The sequence below is a fragment of the Thermobia domestica genome, chromosome 14 (assembly GCF_964235325.1).
Source record: "Thermobia domestica chromosome 14, izTheDome1.hap1.1, whole genome shotgun sequence".
NCBI classification, from domain to species: domain Eukaryota; kingdom Metazoa; phylum Arthropoda; class Insecta; order Zygentoma; family Lepismatidae; genus Thermobia; species Thermobia domestica.
Genome location: NC_137467.1, coordinates 169,520,204 through 169,546,900, shown reverse-complemented (window position 1 = coordinate 169,546,900; position 26,697 = coordinate 169,520,204). Strand labels below are relative to the sequence as shown.

The window sequence follows — 26,697 nt, the reverse complement described above, 5'->3', positions numbered from 1 at the left end:
TATTTTTTTTTATTACGAGCAAAATAAATATCATAAGTGGTATTTTACATAATACATATAAACGCTGATCAGTCAGTTGATTGCTTAAAGTTTATAGCAAAGCTATTACATTTCTAAGACACTGTCGCTCTTAGAACAAAATCCATGGCTTTCCCATAAAATCTTAAATCTCTCTATATAAAAAGGGCAACGTTCTGAGTGACTGAGTGACATATCACTGTACAGGCCAATCCGCTTAAGCTAGAAACTTGAAATTTGGACAGTATATAAGATCTGTGACGTAGGATACCACTAAGGAAGGGTGAAATGGGGTGGAAAATATTTCAATAAAACGGCCATATCTCCGAGATTCTTGACGTTAGATACTTCAAATTTGGTATTTGGGTTTCTCATTGAAACTAATTTGATACCTGTTTAAGTGTTTTTTGATATTTAAATTAGAAGGGACAGGGAAGATGAAGAAAGTAAAAAAGGGGTGGAAATTGCAATTATTGCAATTAGTATAATAATATACCTATATCTCGGAAACTTAAAGGGTTAGAAACATGGAATTTGGTATTTGGACTCCTACTTAAAATAATTAGACACGTATTTCAACGTTTTTTTGATATGTGGACAGAAGGAAAGAAAAAGGGCGGGAAGAGAATTAAGTGGAGATTACAATTATTGTATTAATACGTTCAATCCTTTAAGGTTAGACACTTGAAATTTGGTATTTGTATTTCTCATTGAAAATAATTTGACATGTGTTTCAGTGTTTTTTGATGTTTTAGTAAAAAGGAAAAGAAAAGAGATGGAAAGGAAAGAGGGTGGGAATTGTAATTATTATAATAACATGTCGATATCTGGGAAACTCTGAAGGTTAGGAGCATAGAATTTAGTATTTGGGCTTTTCATTTGAAATAATTAGATATGTACTTAAGGGTTGTTTGATGTATGTCTTAGAAGGGAAGAAAAGGGGCGGGAAGAAAAGATTTTTATATCTCGGAATCCTGGTATGTTAGAGAAATGAAACTTGTTATTAGAACAAACATTCTTATGTTTTCAGGCGTATGATGTGCGATGCCGTAGACCGATCAAATGAGATATCAGAGAGGTCTAAGAGCGAATCCCCAGACATTTCTTTTTAAAATGATTATGATTAGAGGCTTTTGTGGTGCGAGTCCGTAGTAACGGGGGTCTAGTGGCGAAACCCCAACTAGCCGCAGTCTAGTAAGTATATAAATGTATTTGCGTAATGACTGAAAATTGTATGTATCCCTGTGGACAAAATTGCATAAATAGCCAGGAGAAATGACAATCCTTTAAAATAAAAATTTTAAAAAGAACAAAATGTACTCTTGAATGAGTTTATATTATTTGCGCAGGGGCGAATCCAGAACGGACTCCTAGAGGTTACGGATGGATTCTTAGGGTGGCAGTTGGGGATGCTAGCAGTGAAAAATTACTTAGATAATCTGAAATTGCCACAAATTACTATTAAAGTACACTGTTAATGGTGCCGCTTGGTAGGGGCGAACGACTTTTCGCCCTCCCCCTGGATCCGCCTATGTGTTTGCATGAATGATATAGCTCCTTATACAACCTATGCAGACTTAATAGTAGTGGATTACTAATTATAAAGATACGTGTTTCTGCTCGAGGCTGCATATGGAATTTTGTATACACATACAGCTACATTAATACATTAATTTTGATACATTAATTGACATTTAGAACTTTACCTCTACTACAATTCTTAATACTAACTGGGGTGCTACGGTTACAGAGAAACGTGTTATTAAAAAAAGAAAAAATCTCATCAAGAGTAAGAAAAGGAAGTTGCTCCTTAATTTGATTTGATCTATATTTTATGGGCCGTTCTATTAGTTATGGCCTAGCCCGTCACGACTAGGAAATGGTCTTATTCAGTGACCACAATAACTCAGAAAGAATTAGAAAAGTAAGCAAAGTGAGTCTAATGAAGAAGCTTGGGCTTGAGACTGTTTCATCCCAGCATTTGTCTAGCGTTACAGAAAACAAAGTACAAATTTCTATCACGACGACCGCTTTAAAAAAGATTTACTACATTCTCGATCGAGTATTTCCACTAGAATCGAATATGACAATGAGATTGCTCTCACCAAAAACGACATTTTTAGTCAATCAAATTTGGTGTAATTGTAACATATTAAGGCACAAAAACCAAATATCAACAGAATGAAGAGAACGCAATGTTGTCAAACGATCACATACCACACATGTCTTAAAATCCTATTTTAAGCATAGGATTGAAAATCACTTTGTCAATAATTACGAAAACTTTGCTGATTAGGAACACACGAATTTTCTGACACGGAGTTTCGGATCCGGATCCAAGATCTAAAATTTCGGATCCGGGTTCAACATCCGGTTTTTCGGATCCGGATCCAGTTTCTGGATATCCGGATACTGGATATCCGGACCCAAGTGGATCCGGATACCCGGATCCAAACATATCCGAATCTGGCCATCTCTAATCTATACATACACACATAAATATACTGGATAGTCAGTTATACATACTGGATAGTCTATTTTTTTAAATTTTTTTGTGGTAATGCGCCGAAAAAAATAGTTATAGAAAAAAATCTAAATTTGTATGATATTACAGTATTACTTACTGTGTTTCAACTCTGGCTATATTATACTTAGGTATATGTTATGCACATGTGGGTATAACTTATGGAGCAACCGTACATATGAATGAAAATATTACGTTTGTTGGTGTATTTCAAGAACTACATGCATGCGCCCATATAGATGAAAATATTAAGCATGTTTGTCCTTCTGTGAACTACAGAAACATACATAAATAAAAGTACGTTCTTCAGCATGTCATTCAAGAGTTAGATTCTATTGAACGCTCCACACTAACCTTTTTTTTAATATATAAACTTTAAAATATTTCAAAGATCACCAGTTAATGAAGGATAAACACTGGAAAAACTTATCGCTAATGTTATCTAGTAATGCTTATTTTAAATAAACTAAAACAATGGAATGCACTGACAAGGGCCACTGAGAAGTTTTTAAGTGTTTCGGCCTTATTCATTTGCTTTAGGTGGTCATTTTTGTAATTTGTGTTACATCGATGCAGAATCAATTCTTTAAGATCATTTTATTCTATTTTACACAATGTTTTGTACTACTATTTCGGATTATCGTCTGAAATTTTTGAATTGTTACTTTTCGACTTTACTCACAATAACTGGGGATCAATGGTAGTTGCAGTAACGTAAGGGGAAGGAGGTGAATCAACATATTGGTGTAATTTTGTAGCTTTGCCATCCGAGTAGGAACTACTAGAATTGTCAGATTCAAAAGATGAATGATTTCGTTTGTTATTTTCATAAACTGTATTCGGATTATTCAGATAGTCGTGGTTTATCGACCATAATTAATGGTTGATTACTACGGTTGAAAAAGCTTGGACTACTAATACAGAATCCAGTCTAGGTCTTCTAAAATCATCTAGATTCGATTACAAGCTCAGAGGATTTGTGCCAACTGTTTCCAAATTTGAAGATTCTCCTTTGATCATTGGTTCAAATTCTGAAGTATCAGCTCCTGCAGTATCTGGAGATCTCAATTACTGGGTGCTACGTCGTGTTCCGGTACATCAAAAATAAAGTTATCAACACTATGATTACCTTTAGGTTTTGCGGGGCTCCTTGCACACAAGTAACCAGAGGAATCGGTGAGAGGTTCCTCTCTGCCAATGTTGTGACTGCGATTTTGATGACCAGGAGATTCAGCATTTTCACCAGAACAGCCTGGTTGTGGCTTCTTCATTTGTAGATATCCATCATTGGTTGTAGCGGAGTTGGTGCTGGGTACATTCATATATTCTCGTTGTGAAGTTTCTTTTCGTGTCGCGTTGAGGTGACTAGGTTCACTCATCATAGCTAAGTAATCGCTTCTTTCTTTCATCCACGTGTCGTTCATCTGCAGGTAAGGATCGTTGAGATCAATGTAGTGCTGAAACGAAAAGTACAGATACAAATATTAATGGATGGATTCAGACAAATAGAGGACAAATCAGTTCAAGAAAGACCATGAACACAAAGTAGCCTGAAGAAATCACAAACGAGAAACTGAGGGACATTATAATGATCAAAAAACCAATTGTAGAGTAAATAAAGGAAAGGAAATGCCAATGGACTAGAACATTTTAAGGTAACAGTATGGTTGATTAGAGAAACATGCGTTCAACCGAAGCCTCAGAGTACACGACGAAAAGAACACCATATATGTACACGGTGAACGACAATTAAGCGAGAGTTAATGTAGCAGGTAAAGAATTGAAATATTAAGTCTGGCGAAGAGCAGAAAATAGAAATACTGAACAGAGGCTCTATATTCCACAGGGAGGGAAAAGATATAAGTAAGTGAAATTATCCAGAAAGAAACAACTATCATTAAAAGTAATAAATTAAGCTGTACACTCAAGTTTAAAACAGAAAACTCAATTAACGCTTAAATTTTATACATCACTTCTTTTACTTCTAATTTCTGAGAAACGATAAACGCTTTCGGCTCTCTTTCCAAAAGAGCTAGTTACAAATAACAAAGGTACTTGTACAGACGATATTACAAAGGTAGCGGACTCTGAATAAGGCCAAAACAGAAACACTTAGTCCTGTGTAAAGGCGGTGTCAAGTGGTGTTTTTCTCAAATAGGTCAGGCAATAAGAAATGAAATGAAATCTTTCAGTTTTGTGTGTCACAGTTATACTCTGTACGCTAAAAGGGATAGATGATTCATGAAAATGAATGATTATGAAGAAATTAATAGAATGAGAGTGTGAGAGGAAACGAGAAGAACCCAATAAAATCCACGGACAAGATGTTCACCACAAACTCCTATGAGCAGAATCGAATCAGAAGTCCCCTCGCATCAAAGGTGAGCACTCTTCCACTGAGCCACCATGCCTTCCTAAGACGTTAGGCTTTGTATTAAGGGACAATAAAAGTAATCTGAACTGGCTACTTCATTTACCAAACAAAAGAGACCAGGGTCTGATTTTTTATTGCTTTACTCATATTTTTATCCTCAAGGACAAAGGCTGCAGAAGAAAGGTAACAGCTTAGAAGAAAAGAGATCTTTTGAGACATCAAAATTAAGAGTGAGTAAAGATGATTGACAATAGTCCTGGTCATGTTTCCATGTAGATTGAAATTAACAGCATAACTTTATATTTTTCGAATATATTGCTAAGAAATCAAAAGTGAACATTAAACGTTTGAAACCTAAGCTTTTAATTATTATTAAATGATATAAAATAAGTCGACATACGCTTTATTAATATTTGTGTTACTTAATGATTACTTTCCCGTCACTCTAAGGATGTCACATCCTGTATAGATAAACTAGCAACAACTACGTATATTTTTAAATATTACGGATGTATTATATTATGAAATCATTAGTGTTAAAATGCATGTAATATTATGTTCGGGATATATCGTTAGATGCACTTAGTTCTGAAACTGGACACAATTGCTTTAAAAGTAGTACCTCTTCAATCTCGAATATTTTATTGCTCAAACTACTTGATGCAAGCTCAAACTACTTGACGATAAATTTGACGCAAGTCGTACATGTGCCAGAATTGTGCACATCATAGTTCTATGTTCTTCCTTTCTCATTTGTGACGATACAAAGTTGTCCTGTAATATCATAAAAAAAAGAAGAAAATGAGAAGAAATATGTTAATCTGTTAAAGTCTACCTGTTGCATGTTTAAATTTCTTGTTTAATTTGCATGTTTCTTTGATAATTATATGCAATCATGTTTGTGACAACCTGCGATAGTACAGGCTTAGAAACTTCTTTTCCCTGTTGCTAGGCAGTGCTGTCTTACCATTAATCCTGGGGGCTATCTGTTATTGTATTTTCCGGTGCTACCCTCGTGTGAGATTCCTGTTAATGAGATGGTAAAGGGCGTAGGTTATCAGTTAGTAGTGGGATTAAAACAAGGTTAAATCGCAGAATTTAACCGGAAATGAAAATTCGAATTTGGTATCGAAATTAGTAATTTTGATTCAGTGATCATCTTAAATTTATAACCTAGTTTGGAATATTGGAAATTTAAAAGTGGTTTACTTCTAAAGAGATGTAATTATTTGGGCCAAGACTGCGAAATTCCAGCCTGTTACTTTTCACCTGAATATTGTATAATTACTACATCAACGTCAAAAGGGAAATTATGTACTTCGAACAAAGGATTGTGTATGGAGCATTATCGGTTTGGTGAAGTGTATCCTTTGCAAAGTTTAATATATGTTTTGGATCCATTACTTATGAATAAAGTGCTAAGTTAAATTCAAGCAAGTATTTCTAAATCTTTAGATATATCATAAGTTACGTGACTTTACTTCAGCAACTTGTTACGTCATGGCTAAAACATGCTGCAACATATTTAATGGTTACTTGTTCGTTATAGATACAATCGTTTGCTTAGTTCACAGAAGTTATTTATACAATATTGTAATTTATATCGCATTTTGCGGAAAATACATACTAACTATCATTATAGGTAATTATTTATTTTTTTTTATTTTCTCTAATTTACTGCTTACTAAGCAATATCTCATAAACTAAGAATACCTGAATAATTCTTTTATAACGACATATACTAACTTCATCCATTAAGTAACACTCCTTTAATTTTATACTTGTACAAGACTATAGTAAATCTTTAACAATATTAATTATGAGATACACACATTTACTAGAAACATTTAACTTCTAGTTTATAAAACGTGCAATCACGCTATGATTTCATAATGTAATACACCAGTTACCTGACATTATTTATGGTTTAGATCTCTGGGCTTGCGGTATTTATCGCCATTTAGCTCGTCACGTATGAGGGATGACGTCTCTTGGCAAGTACACTATCCGGGGAAAGGGAAGGAAGGAAGCGGACTGGGACCTATAAGATAGGTATCACTCCGGCATTTGCCTGGTATGAATGAGAAAAACCTTATTCAGGGTGGCTGGCCTGAATTTCGACCGAGTGCCCCCACCGGGACCATTAACTAACATAAAATCCACTCTTTTTGATAGCTTAGGCAAATCCTGAAACTATTCTATCATTTTCAATCTACATTGGCTGACTATAGTTTAAAAAGTAGTAATCATAATTTAAATGAGAATTATTTCATTTACCCTTCTCACACTGTCTTGCAACATGTCTCCCAGTCTATTAGCTAACTCTGGAAACGTTGGTCTTCTGCTTGGTTGAGATCTCCAGCATTCGTCCATTACTCGGTAACTGGAAAAATATATAATTTTTAAGGAGAATGGATATAAAATAATTTACATATTCATTCTATGAAAAATAAATGATTTTATTTATTCACAAACTCATTTGTCCGTTATTTATTTATTTATTTATTTATATCTACAACTGAAAAAAAAATATTGTATGTTGTAAAAAGGGCTCTACCACGACTAGAGCTTGAATCTGGTCCGGTTGGGGGACGTACAGATTATTACGAAAGATAAATCATCACAATGTAAGTCGTTTCCTACCACACTATTTCGCCTTTCAACCTGGAATAGAGGACTACGTCATTTATCCCGTCCTTTGCACTTTTGTGTGCACATTATTGAAAAAGTTGACGTCACAAATCTTAATAATTCGGGTTGTTTGTTTTTGGAGCAAAGCTTTTAAATGTCGAATGCTATATTAGTATTTGTGACTTCTATCTTCTCCAATAACGTGCCCACAAAAAATACCACATAACACTTTAGGATGTGAGATGGTTTCCCAGCAAAGGACCTTGATCCGCTAATCATGAGAAGCAAGATCTACTAAAGCCGCTCGGGAAAATTACTTAAATCAGGAATAAATTGTAAATTAAAAATATTTATTATTATTATTATTATTATTATTATTATTATTATTATTATTATTATTATTATTATTATTATTATTATTGTTATTGTTATAATTATATATCAATTTCTGTTACTAAATAAGTTTAACTTAAATAAAATATGGTCTCCAATTGCAAGACAAAGAAATATGGATTGTGTTCAATTTATATCCTATTAATGTCATCTTACCCATGCATGTATAACTTGCTTCTGTATGGCTCAGCATAGTTGTCGTTATAGCAGAAATCATGATTTCCATCTAATATATTACCCAGGAGAGATTTTTTTTTAATTATGCAAGAATGATGAAAAACGACTGGAAGCTTTAGAAATGTAGATGCGCAGAAGAATGGAAAGAATTAGCTGGGCCGAGTGGAAACGAATGAGAGAGTCTTAGAAATGGTGAAAGAGAAAAGAACAATTTTAGATATTATTAAGAAGAGCAAGAGAAACTGGTTGGGACATTGGATGAGAAGGAACTGTATCATGTGGGATGGGCTAGGGAATATGGTGGCAGGAAAGAGAGGGAAAGGGCGAAGAAGACTACAATTCATGGAAAATTAAAAAAAATCATGTGAAGACAAGGAAGTTCGCGGAGCACGGAAGCTTCTCTGTTGCAGGAAGCGACCTGCTATAAAGGTAACCAAGAAAGTTCTGTCGCTTTTTCACCCATCACTTTGGAACATCGATATATCACCTAAAACGTACTTGGAAGATCAAAAGTAGTCTCCATTAGCATCAGCGACCTTCTGCCAACGTTCTGGAAGGCCATGGATTCCATCGCGGTATAACTTGCTGGGTATGGAAGCGAAAAATGTCTCAAGTGAATTTTGTACCTGTACTAGGGATTTGAATTTGGCGTCCCCTAAGGTGATTTTCCCAGTAATGGAACAGGTCATAACCCGGCGGTGCAATGTTCAGAGAATATGCCGGATACGATAGTGTTTACCATCCAAGGCGAAGAATGGTGTCCAAGGTCATCCTAGTCACGTGGGGTTTAGCATTGTCTTTACCAGGTGGACCTCTTTGAGATTCAGAAGTGCTGGCTACCAACTGTTGAGTTTCTTCTTCAACATGGTTCTACTGCTGAAAGTACAGAGTTGCATTAATCCTCTTACCAGCTAGTTGCAATACCCGATGCACTATGCCACGAGCAGTCCACTAAACACACAGGACAAACTTCTTCTGGTGCAGTGCTGGTTTCGGCTGTTTTCGAACCGGTTCGTAGGATCCTAATCAATGATGACGGCGCCGTGGAGCTTCGTATAGGACTCACTTCTCATCACATGTCAACACCTTGTTCAGAAATGGCTCCTTCCTCAGGCGAGACATAGGTTGCTAGTAGTCTACTATTGCCCCGCTTAATTGCATGCATGGAGAGCATGCCCACGACCGTTCGGCCTATTTGATGGACGGGTCCAACTAAAATTTGTCGCACCCCGCCCGTAGTTCCTCGATACTTTACTGTATCCACGTGGACATGGTGCACCGTCAGGATTTGTCCCCTAATTCTGACTCGCCAATTCGATGTAACTCCCATTCTCTGAGGGAGTGGGATACGCCGGATCAAGTCCTGAGTGCCTACCAGTTGACCTACTGGTTGAGGCAGACTCCTGGCGAGGCAGTTCTACCATGCTTTGCGGGCATAGCGCCCGAGCGTTATAAGGCAAGCTCATCTCCCACCCGTGTTCACCGTTACCCAGATTCCTGGGATTGGCTCCCACAAGCTAACGAATCCCACGGTATGACCACAGCCCTTCAGAGTCCAACCCAAATCCGGGTCCCCATGCAATGCCCGGGGATGCTTGTTCAGTCCCGGCCCTGCCTACCTCTATCGTTTACCTGGAAACCACCTTGTCGTATAGAGGTACCACGCACACGTCGAGATACTCCCGTATCTCATACCGGACCCAATGGTACGTGTTAAGTCGCTATTTAAGTTTGGTGCCGGCCCATATCCTACAGAATGGCCTCCCTTTAGCGGGATCAGAACCGTTACCCAGATTCCTGGGATTGGTCCCTCCCCCACCTCCGTTTGGCCCCCCGACAGGCAGCAATCCGACTTTCTTCCCCGGTAGGGTCGTCCAAGCAATACGGGACTTCCTCTAATTGCAGTAGACACCGTACATTACCAGAGCTAATGACTGATATAGACCGTTTGCTCAAGGTAGACATTATCATTTGGGAGCCGTGTCTCCCCTGGTAGGCCCGCCCAAAAATACAGGGCTACTTATCTTTAACCTGCTTAGGTACCATGTACACGTTGTAGCAAAGCTACAGGTCCGAATCCCAATGATACTTGTAAATCATCATTGGAAGGGACATCCACACCCTTTTTCCGGTAGGGTCGTTCAAACAATACGAAACTACCTCTTCTTACGTGAGAGGTCAACCGAAACTTATCTCCCCTTCACAGACGACCAGCCCACCTAAAGGCATGTGAACTGGCCTAAATTGAAGGCGCCTCTCCCACTTTCTCTGCACGGGCTTGGGACTGGCCATAGCGGGGTTAAAGGCGAGACAGGAAAGATACCAGGTATCTGCTCGCGTTGCCTCCTGGCCCAGAGTCAAATCATGTGAGACCCATCGACAAACTTGTAGTGCTTCCCAAGTTGATGGAGGTGCTGCTGCCGAATGGTTTCTTCACTCACACTGAATTGTAGTCCAGTTCCTCATATGTCTGTCCACTAATCGTCTCAATTGCTGCCTGAAGATTTTCATTGTAGACGTGTGTTGGTCTTCTGGCATGTGGTGCGTCTCCGAGTGTTTCGTAACCGTCCTTAAACTTGTTAATCCACCGCTGCACTGTCCACGTATTCACGACATCCCCACCAAAGGCCTGGTTTACCTTTCGCCCCGCTGCAGCGGTGTTTGACCCCACTTTGCACTCGTACAACATACACGCCCTTTTGACGTTTTGTGGAGTTCGCATGTTGACTCTATCCTTACGCAAGTTCGCGGTGTAACTGTATTGCCTCAACAAGGTAGTGTATTGGATATGCCCACACCAACAACTCACGTTCGGCTTATCTCCATTCGCATTCAACTCACAGTGTAAGGACCAATGAAACACAGACCTCCGCAAAAGGCGACATAACACCCTTTGTTACCTCTATAATAATGTCAAAATACCTATGATGATGATGATGATGATAATGACTCAAATTCTTTTAGCCTTATTATTTCTTTTCAAAAGACAAGAATTAAAGTATATTATTTTTTATTCTTGATAGGTAACAAATTACGAAGGTGGGAAATATGTAGAAGAGAAGGAAGCTGCCTTTAAAAACATTCCGTAAAAATCTAAGTATAAAAATTACTTACATGTCATTAGTCGCTAGGTTTGGTTTCTCCATCCTGTAGCCATTAAGAAGTCTGTTGTAGAACGACTGATTGACGTCCATGCCTAAAGAAATGGTAAAGGAAATTACACAAAAGCTCACATATTCGTTGTATTTTCTAGAAGTTTATAATTGTGTCTCTTGAGAGAAGTAACGCCGGTTAATATTAAAATTATATCGCTACAGGCTAAGGGAATAGAGCTTAGGGGCTAAAGGAACACCCTAATTTTTTTTTGGATATAACAATTATGACTTTCGATAAGGTTTTTACCTTAGCTTGTAGCAATAAAATTTTATGTTGTTCACCTCAAATCCGCCACTGGTTTACAACAACGGGAGGATAAGAAATTAGAAGAAATAATATTTAAAAAATTAAAGCTTGGAGGAGAAAATGCTACTTTTATTGATTGCTGTTCTGAACGAGGATTCCCGTCGCAACTGATCCAATAATGCGTCTCCCGCTATTCGAATATGGAATGGATATGATGATACGGAACTATTTGTATTTCAGTAAGGCTAATTTAAACGATTAATCTATAAACTAAATTTTAAGTTCACAAAAAAGATAGTATTTTCTATTTTCTTTAAAAAAAGTTTTGAATGAATATATTGGCTCATTCGAATTCAGTACTGAGACTATACGAGATGAGATCTTTCTAAATCCCCTCCTTGGATCTGAACCAGTACTAGAGTTTTTATTCGATCTCAAACCGGGCTTCGAACATAGAACTCTCGCGTTAGCCACTTGATCACATACAAAAAATATATCTTGAATGGATTTCGGAAGTTTACAAACATAGAATACAGTTCGGCAGACCTTAATTACATTTGATTTCATTTTTTAATTATTCTGAAGATCATATTGCGTTATACGAAAGGACTTACAATAAATAGTATAATACTTTAATTTAAACAATACATTAAAAATGTAATTTGGAGAACGTTATAAGCAAAATAATTTTTATAGTAATTTATGACACACCATCTCAATTACTATATACAGTATGTATAATTATTTGCAACTACTAGTTAATATATTCAAGAAGTAATTTAATAATTTTTCGAAGTAGTAAAGTGAGCTGTGCTTAGTTGTTCATCTACTGGATAGTAGTTTAAGCACTAAACTAACGGAATAATTATTTCTCTTATGATACCTTATGAGTCAGGTACGTAGTTGACTATACAATTTTACACCCATATGAATGTGTAACACTTCTATATGCATGTTCGATATACACAAAAGATAAATTATCTGTTCCACGTACGATAATTGTGAATACTTCTACTTTTATTACTGTTATCCAAGTGAAGTCACGTATTTCCTAATTATCATACATGTCTGAAGTTGTGTTTTTTGGTATGGATGATCTCACCTTCGGCTCTAAACGGGGCACCTGCAGTAGCATGGATCTTACATGAAAGTAGGCTCATTTTCCATATTTGCTGATACATGCTATGGGATGAATCCAAAATTAATAAAATAATAAACTTTACCTTTGCATCCGTGATCCTTTTCTTTTGAGTTATGTTAATATTTCGACCCGCTCGGGATTCATGTTCGCAACCAGATGTTACTTTTTGCACGCTGTATAATAACAAAAACGTTGGTGTCTGCTTATGTAAGTCCTTTAGAAGACGAAGCCCGAATTCCTGAACTACACTAGATTTCTTAAATACTTATTACACTTTTAAAACTTAGTTTGCATTTTTTTTAGTTTTTACATCAAATGTTATTTCTCGGTGTTAATTTTTACTTGTCACTTTGCACACTAATTTCCGTGTGTACTATGGTCACTGATGAAATTTAATATAGTTATAATTATGTACAAATTTCTTATTTTGCAAGTCAAGAACTCGACCAGAAAATGTTCGGTACAGTAATAATGTACCAGTGTAGACTTGACAGCTAAGTGCTACACACGATATTAAGTGTCCTGTGCGTATTTTTCTAGTGAAGACACTGTGTGCGGGAATTTCTCGGGGATCTCCCGTTTCCTCCTACCTTCTTCATTCCACCATTTCATTCATTACTCATCATCACCGTCTCCTTTAGCCTAACCGACATAAAGGTGGGACGTAAAACTCAAAAAATTCGTTTCATTTTTTCTATTCACGACTCTGGAACTCACTAAAGAAATAATAAACACTTCTGACCAGGGTATATACACTTGTTTATTAAAAACTAAATTACAGTGTAATGGTTTCGACAACTTAACGTTGTCTTCATCAGACACTAAATCTGATGTCTGATGAAGACCACGTTAAGTTGTCAAAACCGTTACACTGTAATTTAGTTTTCAATAAACAAATGTATATACTCTGGTCAGAAGTGCTTATTATTTCTTCATTTTTCTAGTGAAGTTTTTTTTAACTAATAGTAAAGAATATTTAAATGCAAAATAAGAAATTTGTACACAGTTGTAATATTGTTTCATTAGTGAGCATAGTGTAGTGGAGACATTTATGCAGATAAAAATCAGAAAATCAGTACTTGTAGTATTAAAAAGATAGTAGCCATTTTTCTAATCATTAGTAGAACAGTACGTTTTATCGATAGGTGTGTTCTATAACATTGCAGACATTCTACTAATTCCAAATAGAAAACATTGAACAGCCGTGAACGAACACGTTTCTTAAGTCTTAAGTATTAACGTTGAGAAGTTGACTCAGAACTAAAATGACATAATGCAAACATTGTAGTATACTCAGAAAGTAGTGTGCATAGTGAGAAGTAAAAATTAACATCATGAAATAACATTTGATACAAAAACCGTTACAAGAAATCGACTGCAGTCCGGGAGTTTGGTGTTAATTTTCTTTACAATAATTGCATAAGTAGACAAAGATGATATTGTAGGAGTACCAGCCTGCAAAAGGTAATATATGGTTGGGAATATGACACCCGAGCAAGTAGAAATATTAAAATAAAATGAAGAGGCCCACGGGCGCAATGATAAGCTTTATTATTTTATTAGGGTCTTTTTCATATAATGTCTTATTAAGAAAATATTTTAATATTTATTTCTTATATTTACCGCTATGTGATAAAAAGAACGTGGAAATGCATTAAACGCCTTTCAAATCTCACACGAACTTGTTGAAATAACTAACCTGGATAAGGAGTCTGTCCAAGCGAAAAGAATTCCCATAAAACCACTCCGAAAGACCAGACATCAGATTGTGTGGAGAATATGCGATCTCTCATGGATTCAATAGCCATCCATTTAATTGGTAAAGGACCCTGAAATAAAAGCAAATCACCTAACACTAATTTAATTCATATTTGCTGTGACTTGAACAATTTGAAATATATCATAAATGCATATACAGTTGTACCTACATATTGTTTACTACCAATATTGCACATAACTGTACATGATGGCGGGGGGCGCCCGAAAAAACTTTTCTAGCAGGGCCCATCTCCATGGTTGCTTTATTACGTCTGGTATTTCTGGTATTTAATATACATGATTTGCTATATTACGTATATATTTTCTTGAACCAGGGACCTTGAACCGCCCCTGCCCCTTTCTGACACGCATGCTTGATGGGTCTTGATATACACATGCACATATACAATAATATTTTAAATGATTAAAGATCTACCTTTGTATTGTTTACATATATACCTAGGCATATGAAAGAATTAATAAACAACTCAGTCACTGTTTTATTCGTCGCCAAATCATCAAAACTATCAGGCGGAGAACTTCAAAATTTTCATGAATATTGTCCTTGCACCCTGGCCCGTAGAAAAGATGGCTTTTTACAAAATGCGATCCAAAAAGGGAGGAAGGGGGCTTGATTTTTATTTCATCCTCCAGATCTCTGAAACTATTGGCATACAATCATGAAATGTTGTATAAATATTCTAGACGTCCTATAGACTAATGATAAACTAAAACTTTACGAAAAATGAAATTGTAGGACTTGGCTACATTTGATGATGAATAATCTGTTGTCACAGAGACGGTCAAATAAATAAAAGAGGGTAGTTGATGGCTCGTTGTAATCCAGAAGAAATTTGAACTGTATTAAAATATATTTTGATGTTTCCTAAATCTCACAATTTAACCAAATCAATCTACGGCTGTTTCAAAGCTAATATTTCATAGTATTAATAGCAGAAAGTGTTTAAATTCCAAAAGTGAAATGCGCCGAAGGCATTCTTTGTGAAAGAAAGCGTGGTTGCTGAACAGTAAAAAGAACTTGCAATACCAAACGGTATTGGTAATTGTGCAAGTACGGGTAAAGGGTGCAAATAAAACGAATTAACAAAATGATGGATATATTACAGGTAGACCTACTAACTATGGATAACTATCACATTTGGGCTCTAAAAATAAGTGCAATATTATGAAGTAAAGAGCTGTGCCGTGACATCATTTAAAGTGAAAAACCAGAAACGGACAGTGTGTGGTCCTGTAAAAATGACGAGGTGTTCTCAATAATGATAATAACATTTTCTCCAGAACTGGTGGGTATGTTTCTGAACAAAACATGTGCAAGAAAGATGTGGGACAAACTAAAAATATCTTTGGTAATGTGCAGGGCAGAATAATTGATCTCGGCATTAAATTAAATAACTTGAGGATGAACACAAATGAAAGAGTGGGTCAGTACATAACTAGTGAAAGGAAAATTACTTGAAAAAGTGCTTGATACAAAGAACTAGTGTTTTATACTGTGAAAGGGCTCAATTAAAAAATACGAGAGTATTGCATCTTTACTGCGAATGATAAGAGTTATGTAGATAGAAGAGGTGCAGCAGTCCTTTGTAGAAGGAGAAAATAGGCTGAATGAAAACAAAAGACAGGGTACAAGATGAAAAAGTTCGGAAACAACAAAGAAACGCGAAGGTGCTTCAGGTCCTGATTAACTGGACACTTAAAATTCCAGTGCTTTACGAAACAAGAAAAGAAGGTGAAGAATAATGATAGCCGTCCCCGAAATCATCCCAAAAGAGACTGATAGAAACAAGGAAAGGGAAAAGGACAGGAAGAAGCGTATAACATATAGCGTGTGCTTGAAGAAAATGGATCGCAAAATGAACAAGGAAATGACTCAGGGTCGATCTCCCACATTACCATTCGTGAAGACTCGATGAAGATTAAGCCAGAGATAAAAATGTGCATATAGGTTGTAGAAAAAGCCAGATCGATGAAACCACTTGCACAAGGCAAAATTAGAATAGGAATATTTATCCCATCTGAAGGTATAGTGCAAGATCTTTGTATTTATAATGTTTTACGTGTACCAAACTTACGATCAAACTTACTTTCAGTAAAGACTTTAACTAAAAATGGTAGCATATCTTGTTTGAAGAAAGTCGTGCAAACACAATAAATAGTAATGATGACATACTCATTTGTACCTAGGTAGACATTTTTAATCTATCGAATGTATCTTTGACAGTTAAATCAGATAATAAATAAAATTTAGAGTTGTTGATACACAAAAGGTTTGCGCATATAAACAACAACTACCGTATATAAAACATACGAAAGAGCAACATTTAGTGCTAAGTCTTGACGATGTAAATATAAACAGGCAGCAAAACAATTGTGCATCCTGCATTCCGAGTAAAATGGTTGAACTATCCTTTAGAACGGTAAATTATGAAAACATAAGCAGGCCATTAGGGTCAATACACATGGATATTTGCTGGCCAACGTAAAACGAATCATTAGTTTGTTTAAAATATATGTATTTAATTGTAGATGTGTATAGTAAATTTATTTCTATATATATGTTACTTAAAAGATTAAAACTTTAATCGGTTTGTGCGATTCAAAAATAGACACGAGAATGAAACGGGATTAAAAATAAAAGCTGTTAGAACGGGTAAGGGGATAGAATTTGAAAATAACAGATTTAAGGAATTGTATACATCAAAAGAAAAAAATATGAGCTGCCCTCAAAGTAAAGGGTTGGCAGAGAGATCTAACAGATCGATACTAGATATGCTGCGAACACTCCTAATAGAAGGTGAGTTTCCAACCGAATTACCAAGAAGCTATAGCGACAGCTGTTTACATGAAAAGTAGAATTCTAGAAACGAAAAACGACTTAAAAACCATTAGAGAGATGGAATAAAATAGTTCCAAGTGTGAAAATCTTAAAAGTGTTCGGGTAAGTTGCTTACAGCTACATTCCGAAGCAAAAACGGAAAGATTTTGAACCAAGGTGCAAAAAGAAATATTCATTGGATACTCGTGGAAGAGAAGAGCGTATAGTTTGCACAATCCTGCAACGAGTGAAGTTCGTGAAGCGAGGAACGTAAGTGCAATGAGTGGAAAAAAAGAAGCAGTATGTTGTTATATATAAGGAAAGGTATAGAAGACGAATGCATTCAAATTGATGTAAGCAGGAAAGAGGAATCTCAAAAAGAAACAGGTGATCTCAAAAATGGAAATATAGCGATAGTATCAGTAAATGAACAAGAAGAACAGGATGTGGAAGAGCAAGTTCAATGGTGTATTTTGCAGCCACCAAGACCCGGTAGGAACAAGGGGGATACGAAGGAAGAATTATAATCTTAGATACCAAGAAAATACAAGAAGAAACGAACAAGAGTTACAATCGCAAAGAATGAGATCTCAGAGAATAAGAGACAGAAAACAAACAAACCTAATTACTCCAGACATACTAAAAGCTTACGAAAAGGCAATAAGATTAATATATAGGAATCTGTGAAAGAAGGTGATGGAGGAATAACTAAAATCACTTAAGTCTGCACAAACTATGAACCCTAGTACCGAGCAGAAAGGATAGGAAACTGGTGAGAAATAACGGTACATACAGTAGTATAAAATAAAATACGAATGATTCAAAACATAGAAGGATAGCAAGATTAATGGCAAGATAATTTGGACAAAGGTAAGGAGTGGACTATGGAACTTGCTTATTGCCAATCACGAAGACGGGATCGCTTCGAATATTACTAGAATTGGCGACACAAATGGAAATGGAAGTCAAAGCGGACAATGTGAAAATTGCCTATTGTGTGATGAATTCGAAACAGATGATTATATGGATCAACCAGAGAGACTTTTAAAAAGGCGGCGGTATTTTTTAGAAACTGGAGAAGAGTCTATATGGATCACCACAATCAGAGGTATATTGTAACTACGAAATAAATGAGATCATGTTAAAGGTAGGCTATAAAAAAAATGGAATTAGACTCTTGTATCTATAAGATGCTGGTTAATGGAGAATATAGTAGTGTACGTTGATGACGTTTTAGTAATTGGTAAAGATACAAAAGAAATGAAGACAAAGTAGCGAAAATAAAAGACAGTATCAATATAGGCAAACGGCCTAAAGTTTAAAAAAATACCACAAAACACCAAAATTAAACTTTATGCGAAAGAATCAGATTTTTGAGTATCCAATTCTAATAGGGCTCAAAAGTTCCTTATTTGCATGCTAATTAATGGAAAAATACCGAAAGAGATCACACTTTGGATCTTCAGTTCGCGCAAACGGCCTAAAGTTTTGAAAAACAATGAGAAAAAGCACCAAAATTTACCTTTATGTGAAAAAATTAAACTTTTAATATAGAATTCTAAATGGGCTCAAAATTTGCGTATTTGCCCTATTTTTTTTTTTTTAAAATGACAAAAACACCAAACTTTACCTTTACGCAAGGAATATACACATTACTTTCAGATTACTTTAGCGTCTAAGTACTTTATTTTAGTTGTGTGAGTGCAAGCTTGTTAATAATTCGTTAATATGAGTTATTTTATACATTTTATTTTCATAATGATTTTGCAGTTCTTCTTCCATTTGGCAACGTTTTCTTTCCTTTCCATGAAATGGCCCAGAACTCCCTACAAGGACGTGGCTGCAACTCGAGTTCCACACACATCCTACTAAACTCTTGTACCAATTAGGGTGTGCTAAATTATGTCGATTTAGTCAAGTACGTTGTGTTAAATTCAGATTTTTTGGATCAAATTTTAGCATTTTGAGTCTTGAGAGCAACGTTGCTCTAATGTAGCCATCTCTGTTTCCTTGTCCGTACATATTTCCTGCAGACTTTGTGACAAGTTTGACACATCTTTCAACTTCCCGGGTATGGCATGGAACATTTAAGAAGTCAAACTAATGAGCAGATTTGTCTTGCATAAGAGATAGTGTCTGTTGTCAAGCTTTCGAGCACTGGAAGAGGCCGACTGCTTACATTTTCTCCACTCTATCAGCTCACTGTAGTTCGTGGCATCAAAATTTATTGAAGTTGCTAGAAAAGTTCTAACATATTTCAACTTCGGATCTCGATTTCTTGCCTCAAGCACTCTCCCGTAATCGAACTCTCGTGCGTGTTGTCTCTCATACATTGTCATAGCTTATAGGTATTTGGATGACAGAAGAACGCGTATCTCTAAATCATAGGATCGAGAATTCTTTGGATGTTGTTTGGCAAATGTCCAATTGGTTGAACTAGGTCCATATTTCACTGACTGATATCTCTTCATGTCGAGCTAGATAGGAACATGTCTTTATAATGTAGTTTACAAGCACTTTGAGTTCGTTTGTAGAATTTGTTTGAGAAACGTACAACCGTAAGACCAGGTTTGCACATGTCAGCCATCGGAAGTAACCAAGAGGTCCAGGATCTCTTATAGCCACATCTAGAGCACACTGCTCTGTCTGAATTGCTCTGTTAGAACTTTCATGGACACTTCAATAAATTTTGATGCCACGAACTACAGTGAGCTGATAAGATTGGAGAAAATGTGAGCAATCACTCCCTCTAGTGCTCGAAAGCTTGACAACAGAAACTTATCACTTATGCATGACAACTCTACTAATGAGTTTGACTTCTTAAATGTTTCATGCAATACCCAGGAAGTTGAAAGATGTGTCAAACTTGTCACAGAGTCTGCAGGAAATATGTACAGACAAGAAAACAGAGATAGCTACATTAGAGCAACGTTGCTCTCAAGTCTCAAAATGCTAAAATTTTATTTAAAAAATCTGAATTTAAAACAATATCCTTGACTACATCAATATAATTTAGCACACCCTAATTGGTACAAGAGTTAAGTAGGATGTGAGCGGAACTCGAATTGCAGCCACCTCCTCGTAGGGAGTTCTGGGCCATTTCATAAAAAACAGAAGAAAACATTGACAAATGGGCGAAGAGCTGCAAAATCATTATGAAAATAAAATGTGTAAAATCACTCACATTAACGAATCATTAACAGGAATGCCCTCACACAACTAAACTAAAGTACTTAGACGCTAAAAACTGAAAAAACCTATTGTATATTCCTTACGTAAAGGTAAATGTTGGTACTTCTTGCCATTAAAAAAAAATAGGCCGTTTGGGCGAAGTGAAGATCCGAAGAGTGAGTTTTTCGTTATTTTTCCATTGACCAGCATGCGAATGCAACATTTGAGCCCGATTGGAATTCGATACTTGCAAATTTTATTTTTCGCTCCACACTAGTGTGTAATACTAAATGGAGCAGGAAATTAATATTTGAAATTGGTCTGTCAGAATATTTAGGTGTGTGTTACCGTACAACCAAGAAGTAAAGCAACAATGGATTTGGTGAAAGTAAAAGATGTGAAGGCCAAAACAAAGTTCATCGACAGAAAGTACTATTTCGAAAAAGATGAGGTAGACAAAGCCAATATTTTGCTGACATATGTAAATTCGCAAGAGCTACTATCTGAGATTTTAACAAAAGAATCACACAGAAAAACACTTAGTGTAAACGACAAAATATTTGTGATAAAGTAAGGTAAATATACAGCAAACGTAGCCAGAACGGGTTATGTCAGAGTAGGCTACATTTGCAGTTGAATAATCTGTGGCGACACAGACGATGAAGGTGTATGAAAGAGGGTAGTTGATGTCTCATTGTAGACCAGAAGAAATAAATATTAACTTACAAAAATATATTTTAGTGTTGAATAATTCTCACAATTTAAGCACTACAGGTGTTTCAGTGCTAACGTTTCATAACAGAAACGGTGGTAAGCGGGTACGTAGCTCCAGTTAAACCAAACTTGCATTTGCAAGTATTTTTAAACCTATATTTCAGATATTTCCTATAGCCTTTATTCTTTCCGTGAAAAAAAGCTTTCTACTACTATCATGCAAACAAATATCCTACTGGGGGGGGGGCGGTGGCTCAGTTATAGAGCGTTCACCTTCTGTGCTTGGGGTCCCTGGTTCGATCCCTGCTCGCGCCGTGTGGACTTTGTGGTGGACAAACACCGTGCTCGTGGGTTTTCTCGGGGTTCTCCCGTTTCCTCCCACATTCTTCATCCCACCATATCCCTCATTTCTCATTATCACCGTTTCCTTTAGCCTAACCAGCATAACCGTGGGACGTTCAACTTAAGGCTTTTGTTTCGTTTCAAATATCCTACTGCTTATTTCTATTTATTGATCACATTATAACGGAACAAAAGGTATAAAAAGTGTATTTAGATCAGATAATGACAAAAAGTATCCGACCTTTGGCCAGAAAAATAGTTGCGAATACCTGACAGATTTGGGACCCTAATCCCCTTCAAAGTAGGCCCCTTGTCCTTCCACACACTTAGCCCACCGATCCTTCCACTGCTGGAAACACCGCTGGAAGTCTTCTTTTGGAATGTTGTTCAGCTCCGTCGTCGTGTTCCGCATTATGTCTTCTCTACTATCAAAACAGATCCCTTCAGAGGTGTCTTCAATTTTGGAAACAACCAGAAGTCACAAGGAGCCAGGTCTGGAGAGTAGGGAGGTTGGTGACCGGTTGTAATTCCATGTTTGGCTAAGAACGTGTGGATGAATTGGGATGAATGTGCTGGGGCGTTGTCATGATGGACTTGCCAGTTCTTCGCTGTCCACATGTCTGGTCTTTTGCGCCGGACTGCGTCACGGAGTCGCCTGAGAACATCTTGATAGTACTCCTTTGTCACTGTTTGTCCTTTCGGTGCGTACTCGTGATGCACAATTCCACGGGCATCGAAGAAAACAGTCAGCAACACCTTGATTTTGCTTCGCACCTGCCGCGCTTTCTTCGGCCTTGGAGAATCGGGATGCTTCCATTGAGACGATTGTTGTTTTGTTTCTGGGTCGTACCCGTACACCCATGACTCATCTCCAGTTATCACGGTATTCAGATACCCAGGATCAGTGTTAGTGGTGTCCAGAAGGTCCTGTGCAACGTCAAAACGGGTGTCTTTTTGTTCCTGAGACAACAACTTGGGTACAAATTTAGCAGCCACTCGTTTCATGTTCAAATCGTCACGCAAAATTGCATGTGCAGAATCTTTACTCACTCCAACATCTTCTGCAATCTCCCGCACTGTCAAACGGCGATCTGCCATCATCAAATTTCGCACCTGCTCAACAACAGCTGCATTCCGAGCAGTTTGGGGCCTGCCGCTACGCTGCTCACTCTCGACTGATGTGCGGCTATCTTTGAATCGGTTGAACCATTGTTTAATTTGTGTTACACCCATCGCATCTTCTCCAAACACCTGCTGAATCTTACGAATTGTTTGGCTTTGAGAATCACCCAGCCTTTGACAGAATTTGATGCAGTATCTTTGCTCAATTCGTTTAGTCATCTTGCGAGAAACACTAAATCCGACGAACACTACCAACAGCACCTCATTTCGCGACCACCAGCTCACGACTGGCACACGCGAACGCCGTGAAAAAATTCAAGCATGTGCATTAAGGTTCCTCCTTCCACCGTGCACCGTGGCGCCGCCTGAGAATCACTACTTTGCGTGGAAAAATTAAGGTCTGATACTTTTTAGACAGGCCTCTATTCATATGTATGGATATTCCATAGATAATATGAGGAAAATATAAGAATTTATTGTTTCGCTTAAATCTTGAAATATTGATTCAGAATCTTAGTCATAAATAAGCTATTAATCTGTGCGAACTATAATTATTTTATTTAACTTTAACCGAATACACTAAGATATTACATAAAGACTAACTATATATATATATATATATATATATATATATATATATATATATATATATATACACGTACATTTCCTTTTCTCATGTAATTATCAGAGTTGTACATATCTTTGGCTAATCCAAAATCACATATTTTCACCACATTGTCCTCAGCTAACAATATATTTCTTGCAGCAAGATCCCCATGCAAAACCTTGGAAGAAAACAAATTAATATTTTAAAGTAAAAAGCATTTAACATAAAATAAACATAACACTTCAATACATTAGTAATACTACACTAAAATTTAGAGAAAATAAATATGAGTTTTAAGGTATATCCAAGCGTTAAAAGGATCAAAGCGTATCTCACGACATTTACATACTGAAAAAATCCACTTCTTTCGCTGACAGGCAATACTTGATACTTTGTACATTAAAATCATAAAATCAAAATTGAATATACCTACAGGAAAGATTTATAGAAAAGAATTGGGATATAGTTATTGAATTGTTCAGCTTGATCTAGATAGTGCATATGAGTCAGATAAGAATTGGTTGCTGTGATTACAGTCAGTCAAATGAACTCTCAAGGGATTTAATAGTTTATGGCAACCATTGAATACCTACAGGCGCACTACAAATATATATGTTCCTTGTTATACAGTTATCAACAAAGATAGTTAATATACTTTATATGTTGTCTATATTAGATATATTATTTTCTTTGCCGCCGACTGTACATAGTTCTTTCTTCCTTTAAATTTCAATTTTACATTTTCTATGTAGCTCTTTGTGTAAATTCCTTTACAAGCAACCATTAATTGCTTTATTTGTTTTCTAACTATAACTAAAGAAGGGAATAAGAGAGATTAGACAAAGGGTCTATGTGATTTTACTGTGAAATGCCAAAAGGATTATTGTATAATAAGGATACAAATATGTTACATAATAAAGAGAAATGGGCATACAATAGTACAAATTATAACAATAAAATATGGACTATTAGGAAATTTGTTGAAGTTATTGAAAATGAATGAAAAACTTATTTTTTTACTAAATTGTTTGTGTATAAACTATTATACTTTATTTTATAAATATTCTAACTTAGAAGGTAAAACTTACGTCCCGTTTAATATGAGAGAGGGAGGGTTACGTTGATAATTTAACAAAAGACACTTTGTTTTGAAGATATTGCATATTTTTTGATATTTGCTGTTTACTTGATATTTTAATATCAGTAAAGCATGCAACAATACATAAAGAAATTGCATTTAAACGTAAAGAAACTATAATTATAATGAAATGACATCAGAGTTTAACGTCCAACACGATTATGTCCTTCAAACTAAGAGAAACGATGGTAAAAGCAAGTGAATGATAATGAAAAGATGGCGAAATGAAAAAGTGGATAAAAATGGGAGAACCCCGAGAGAACCCGTGCGCACGATGTTGTCCACCACAAATGATACTACTACTAGTAGTACCACAACCCCCACCATTATTATTATTATTATTATTATTATTATTATTATTATTATTATTATTATTATTATTATTATTATTATTATTATTATAGCCTTGACGCTAATATAAGTAAATTATTACAATTTAAAAGATGGTTACTTGCCGTGGAGTTTATCATTCTTTTTCAGCATTTTGGCTACGTTAGTTGTGAACCCGACAGCTTAACATGGCATCCTAACTACATGCATTTTCTCCGAGAGTCAAAGCTGAGAATTAGTGCCAAAGATATGAATGATAACCTTATAGCTACGAAAAGTGTGAATTTTAAGAAGATCTATTTATTTGTTTGTGTACTGGGGATCAGAGCTTCATATTCTAGGCTAAGTTTATACAATTGTTATAGACTATATCATAGATAACAAACTTAGATAAATTTGTTTTTTATGGTATAATAATTAATTATGACTTTTTGACTCCTCTCAGCCTGTTCCTTTGAAGACCATATCATTTTAGTCTTCTTATTACTGTGTTATTTAGCAAACATAATTTTAATTTTACTTTATCAGCTTTTATATTAACATTTCTTCAAGTGTCCCTCCTCCTAACATTTTAATATACACTTTGCGTTGTTCAATGTCTCGATGTCTTATCGTTTTATTTTCCTGCTTAAAATTGTTTATTGAGATTTGGCTTGGCTATTTAATCATTCAGCTAAATGGACTAAAACACACGACACGATTCTCTTTGTTCTCACACTTTTCTATTTCTTCTTCCGTATTCAGACGATGAATTACTGTATTTCTTGGAGACGATGAATTATTGTGTTTCTTTAAGACGATGAACAATAATTGCTTCTTTCAAGCGATGGACCAGTATGCTTCTCTCAGGCGATGAACTCTTGGTTTATTCAGGCGATAGATTATTGACTTTCTTTCAGTTGATGAATTATTGTATTTCTTTCAGGCGATAGATTCTATTAGTTCGTTTTGGGATGATGGTTTATTGTCTTCCTTTTGAATCATTCTTTCAACAATGAATTACTGTGTTTCTTTCTTATGGTAAATTATTGTTCTTTTCAAACGATGAATTGTTGTATTTCTTTCAGACTATGATTTGTAGTTCCTTCCAGATTAAAAACTATTGTGTTCGATGAATTACTGCGTTTCCTTGAGATAATGGATTACTGTGTTTCTTTCAGTTCATGAACTATTGTGTAACTTCCACATGATAAATTGTTGTTTTTCTTTCACACAATAGGTTACACTCATTTTGTACTTGTATTATAATAGTGATTTTCTGTCTTGTTACCTTAAAGGTAAGTAGAAAAGATGTATTTTTTCCATGAAACTTCGCTTATGTAGGTAGTAGCATCGAAAATATGGATTCTGCCCTTATATTAATGAATTTATTTATGCATGTTACAACGTTGGTTGGGTTAAGTTGCATTAAAATTTGATTGAAGGACCTGCCAACAGTGATTGAGAGATTCGCGGTAGAAGCAACACGTGTCACACTGAGCAGAGTGTTTTAAGCCTATTTGTAAGAATTTAAAGGTATTTGTATATATATATATATATATATATATATATATATATATATATATATATATATAACCCTAAAATATCCTGTCATATTGGGGTTGTGTCACTGCATGCCGTACTTGTTAAAATTTTTTGTTAAACGTAGTACATTCAACCGATTGAGCAAATAAAAGATAGTGAAGACACAGTAGTGGGAACACAATCTTTTCCCGGAACCATGCTAATTTTCTCTTGACAAGTAATTTACTTCACTGTTTTACTTTATGAAATGTGAATACGAGTAATATAATCTCTCCATACATTTTACATGTTTCAAATGTTAAAATGTACACATCCGCAACAACATCTATATCCTAATTAGTAATATTTCAGTCATGTTGAGGTCCATCCATTCTGTTATGTCTGTGGAGAGTTCAGAAGGACAAGAGCATAAAGTTATTAATTCCAAACGTCTTAGAAATTTTATGAGATGGATAAAGCCTATTTTGGAATGACAGTGAATGATCCAGATAA

General features: G+C 35.9%; 1 protein-coding gene across 1 annotated transcript in view; it reads right to left on the bottom strand.

The window, feature by feature from the left end:
- Nucleotides 1-3,606: 3,606 nt before the first annotated feature.
- LOC145670104 (vascular endothelial growth factor receptor kdr-like) overlaps nucleotides 3,607-26,697 on the bottom strand; it is a 64,979-nt gene continuing 41,888 nt past the window's right edge. The window contains exons 7-11 of the mRNA XM_081738473.1: nucleotides 23,269-23,391; nucleotides 14,360-14,489; nucleotides 11,232-11,313; nucleotides 7,194-7,299; nucleotides 3,607-3,999 (exon numbers count right to left, since the gene is read on the bottom strand). Of these exons, the coding sequence (XP_081594599.1) occupies nucleotides 3,607-3,999; nucleotides 7,194-7,299; nucleotides 11,232-11,313; nucleotides 14,360-14,489; nucleotides 23,269-23,391 (834 nt within the window). The remainder of the gene's footprint in view (nucleotides 4,000-7,193; nucleotides 7,300-11,231; nucleotides 11,314-14,359; nucleotides 14,490-23,268; nucleotides 23,392-26,697) is intronic.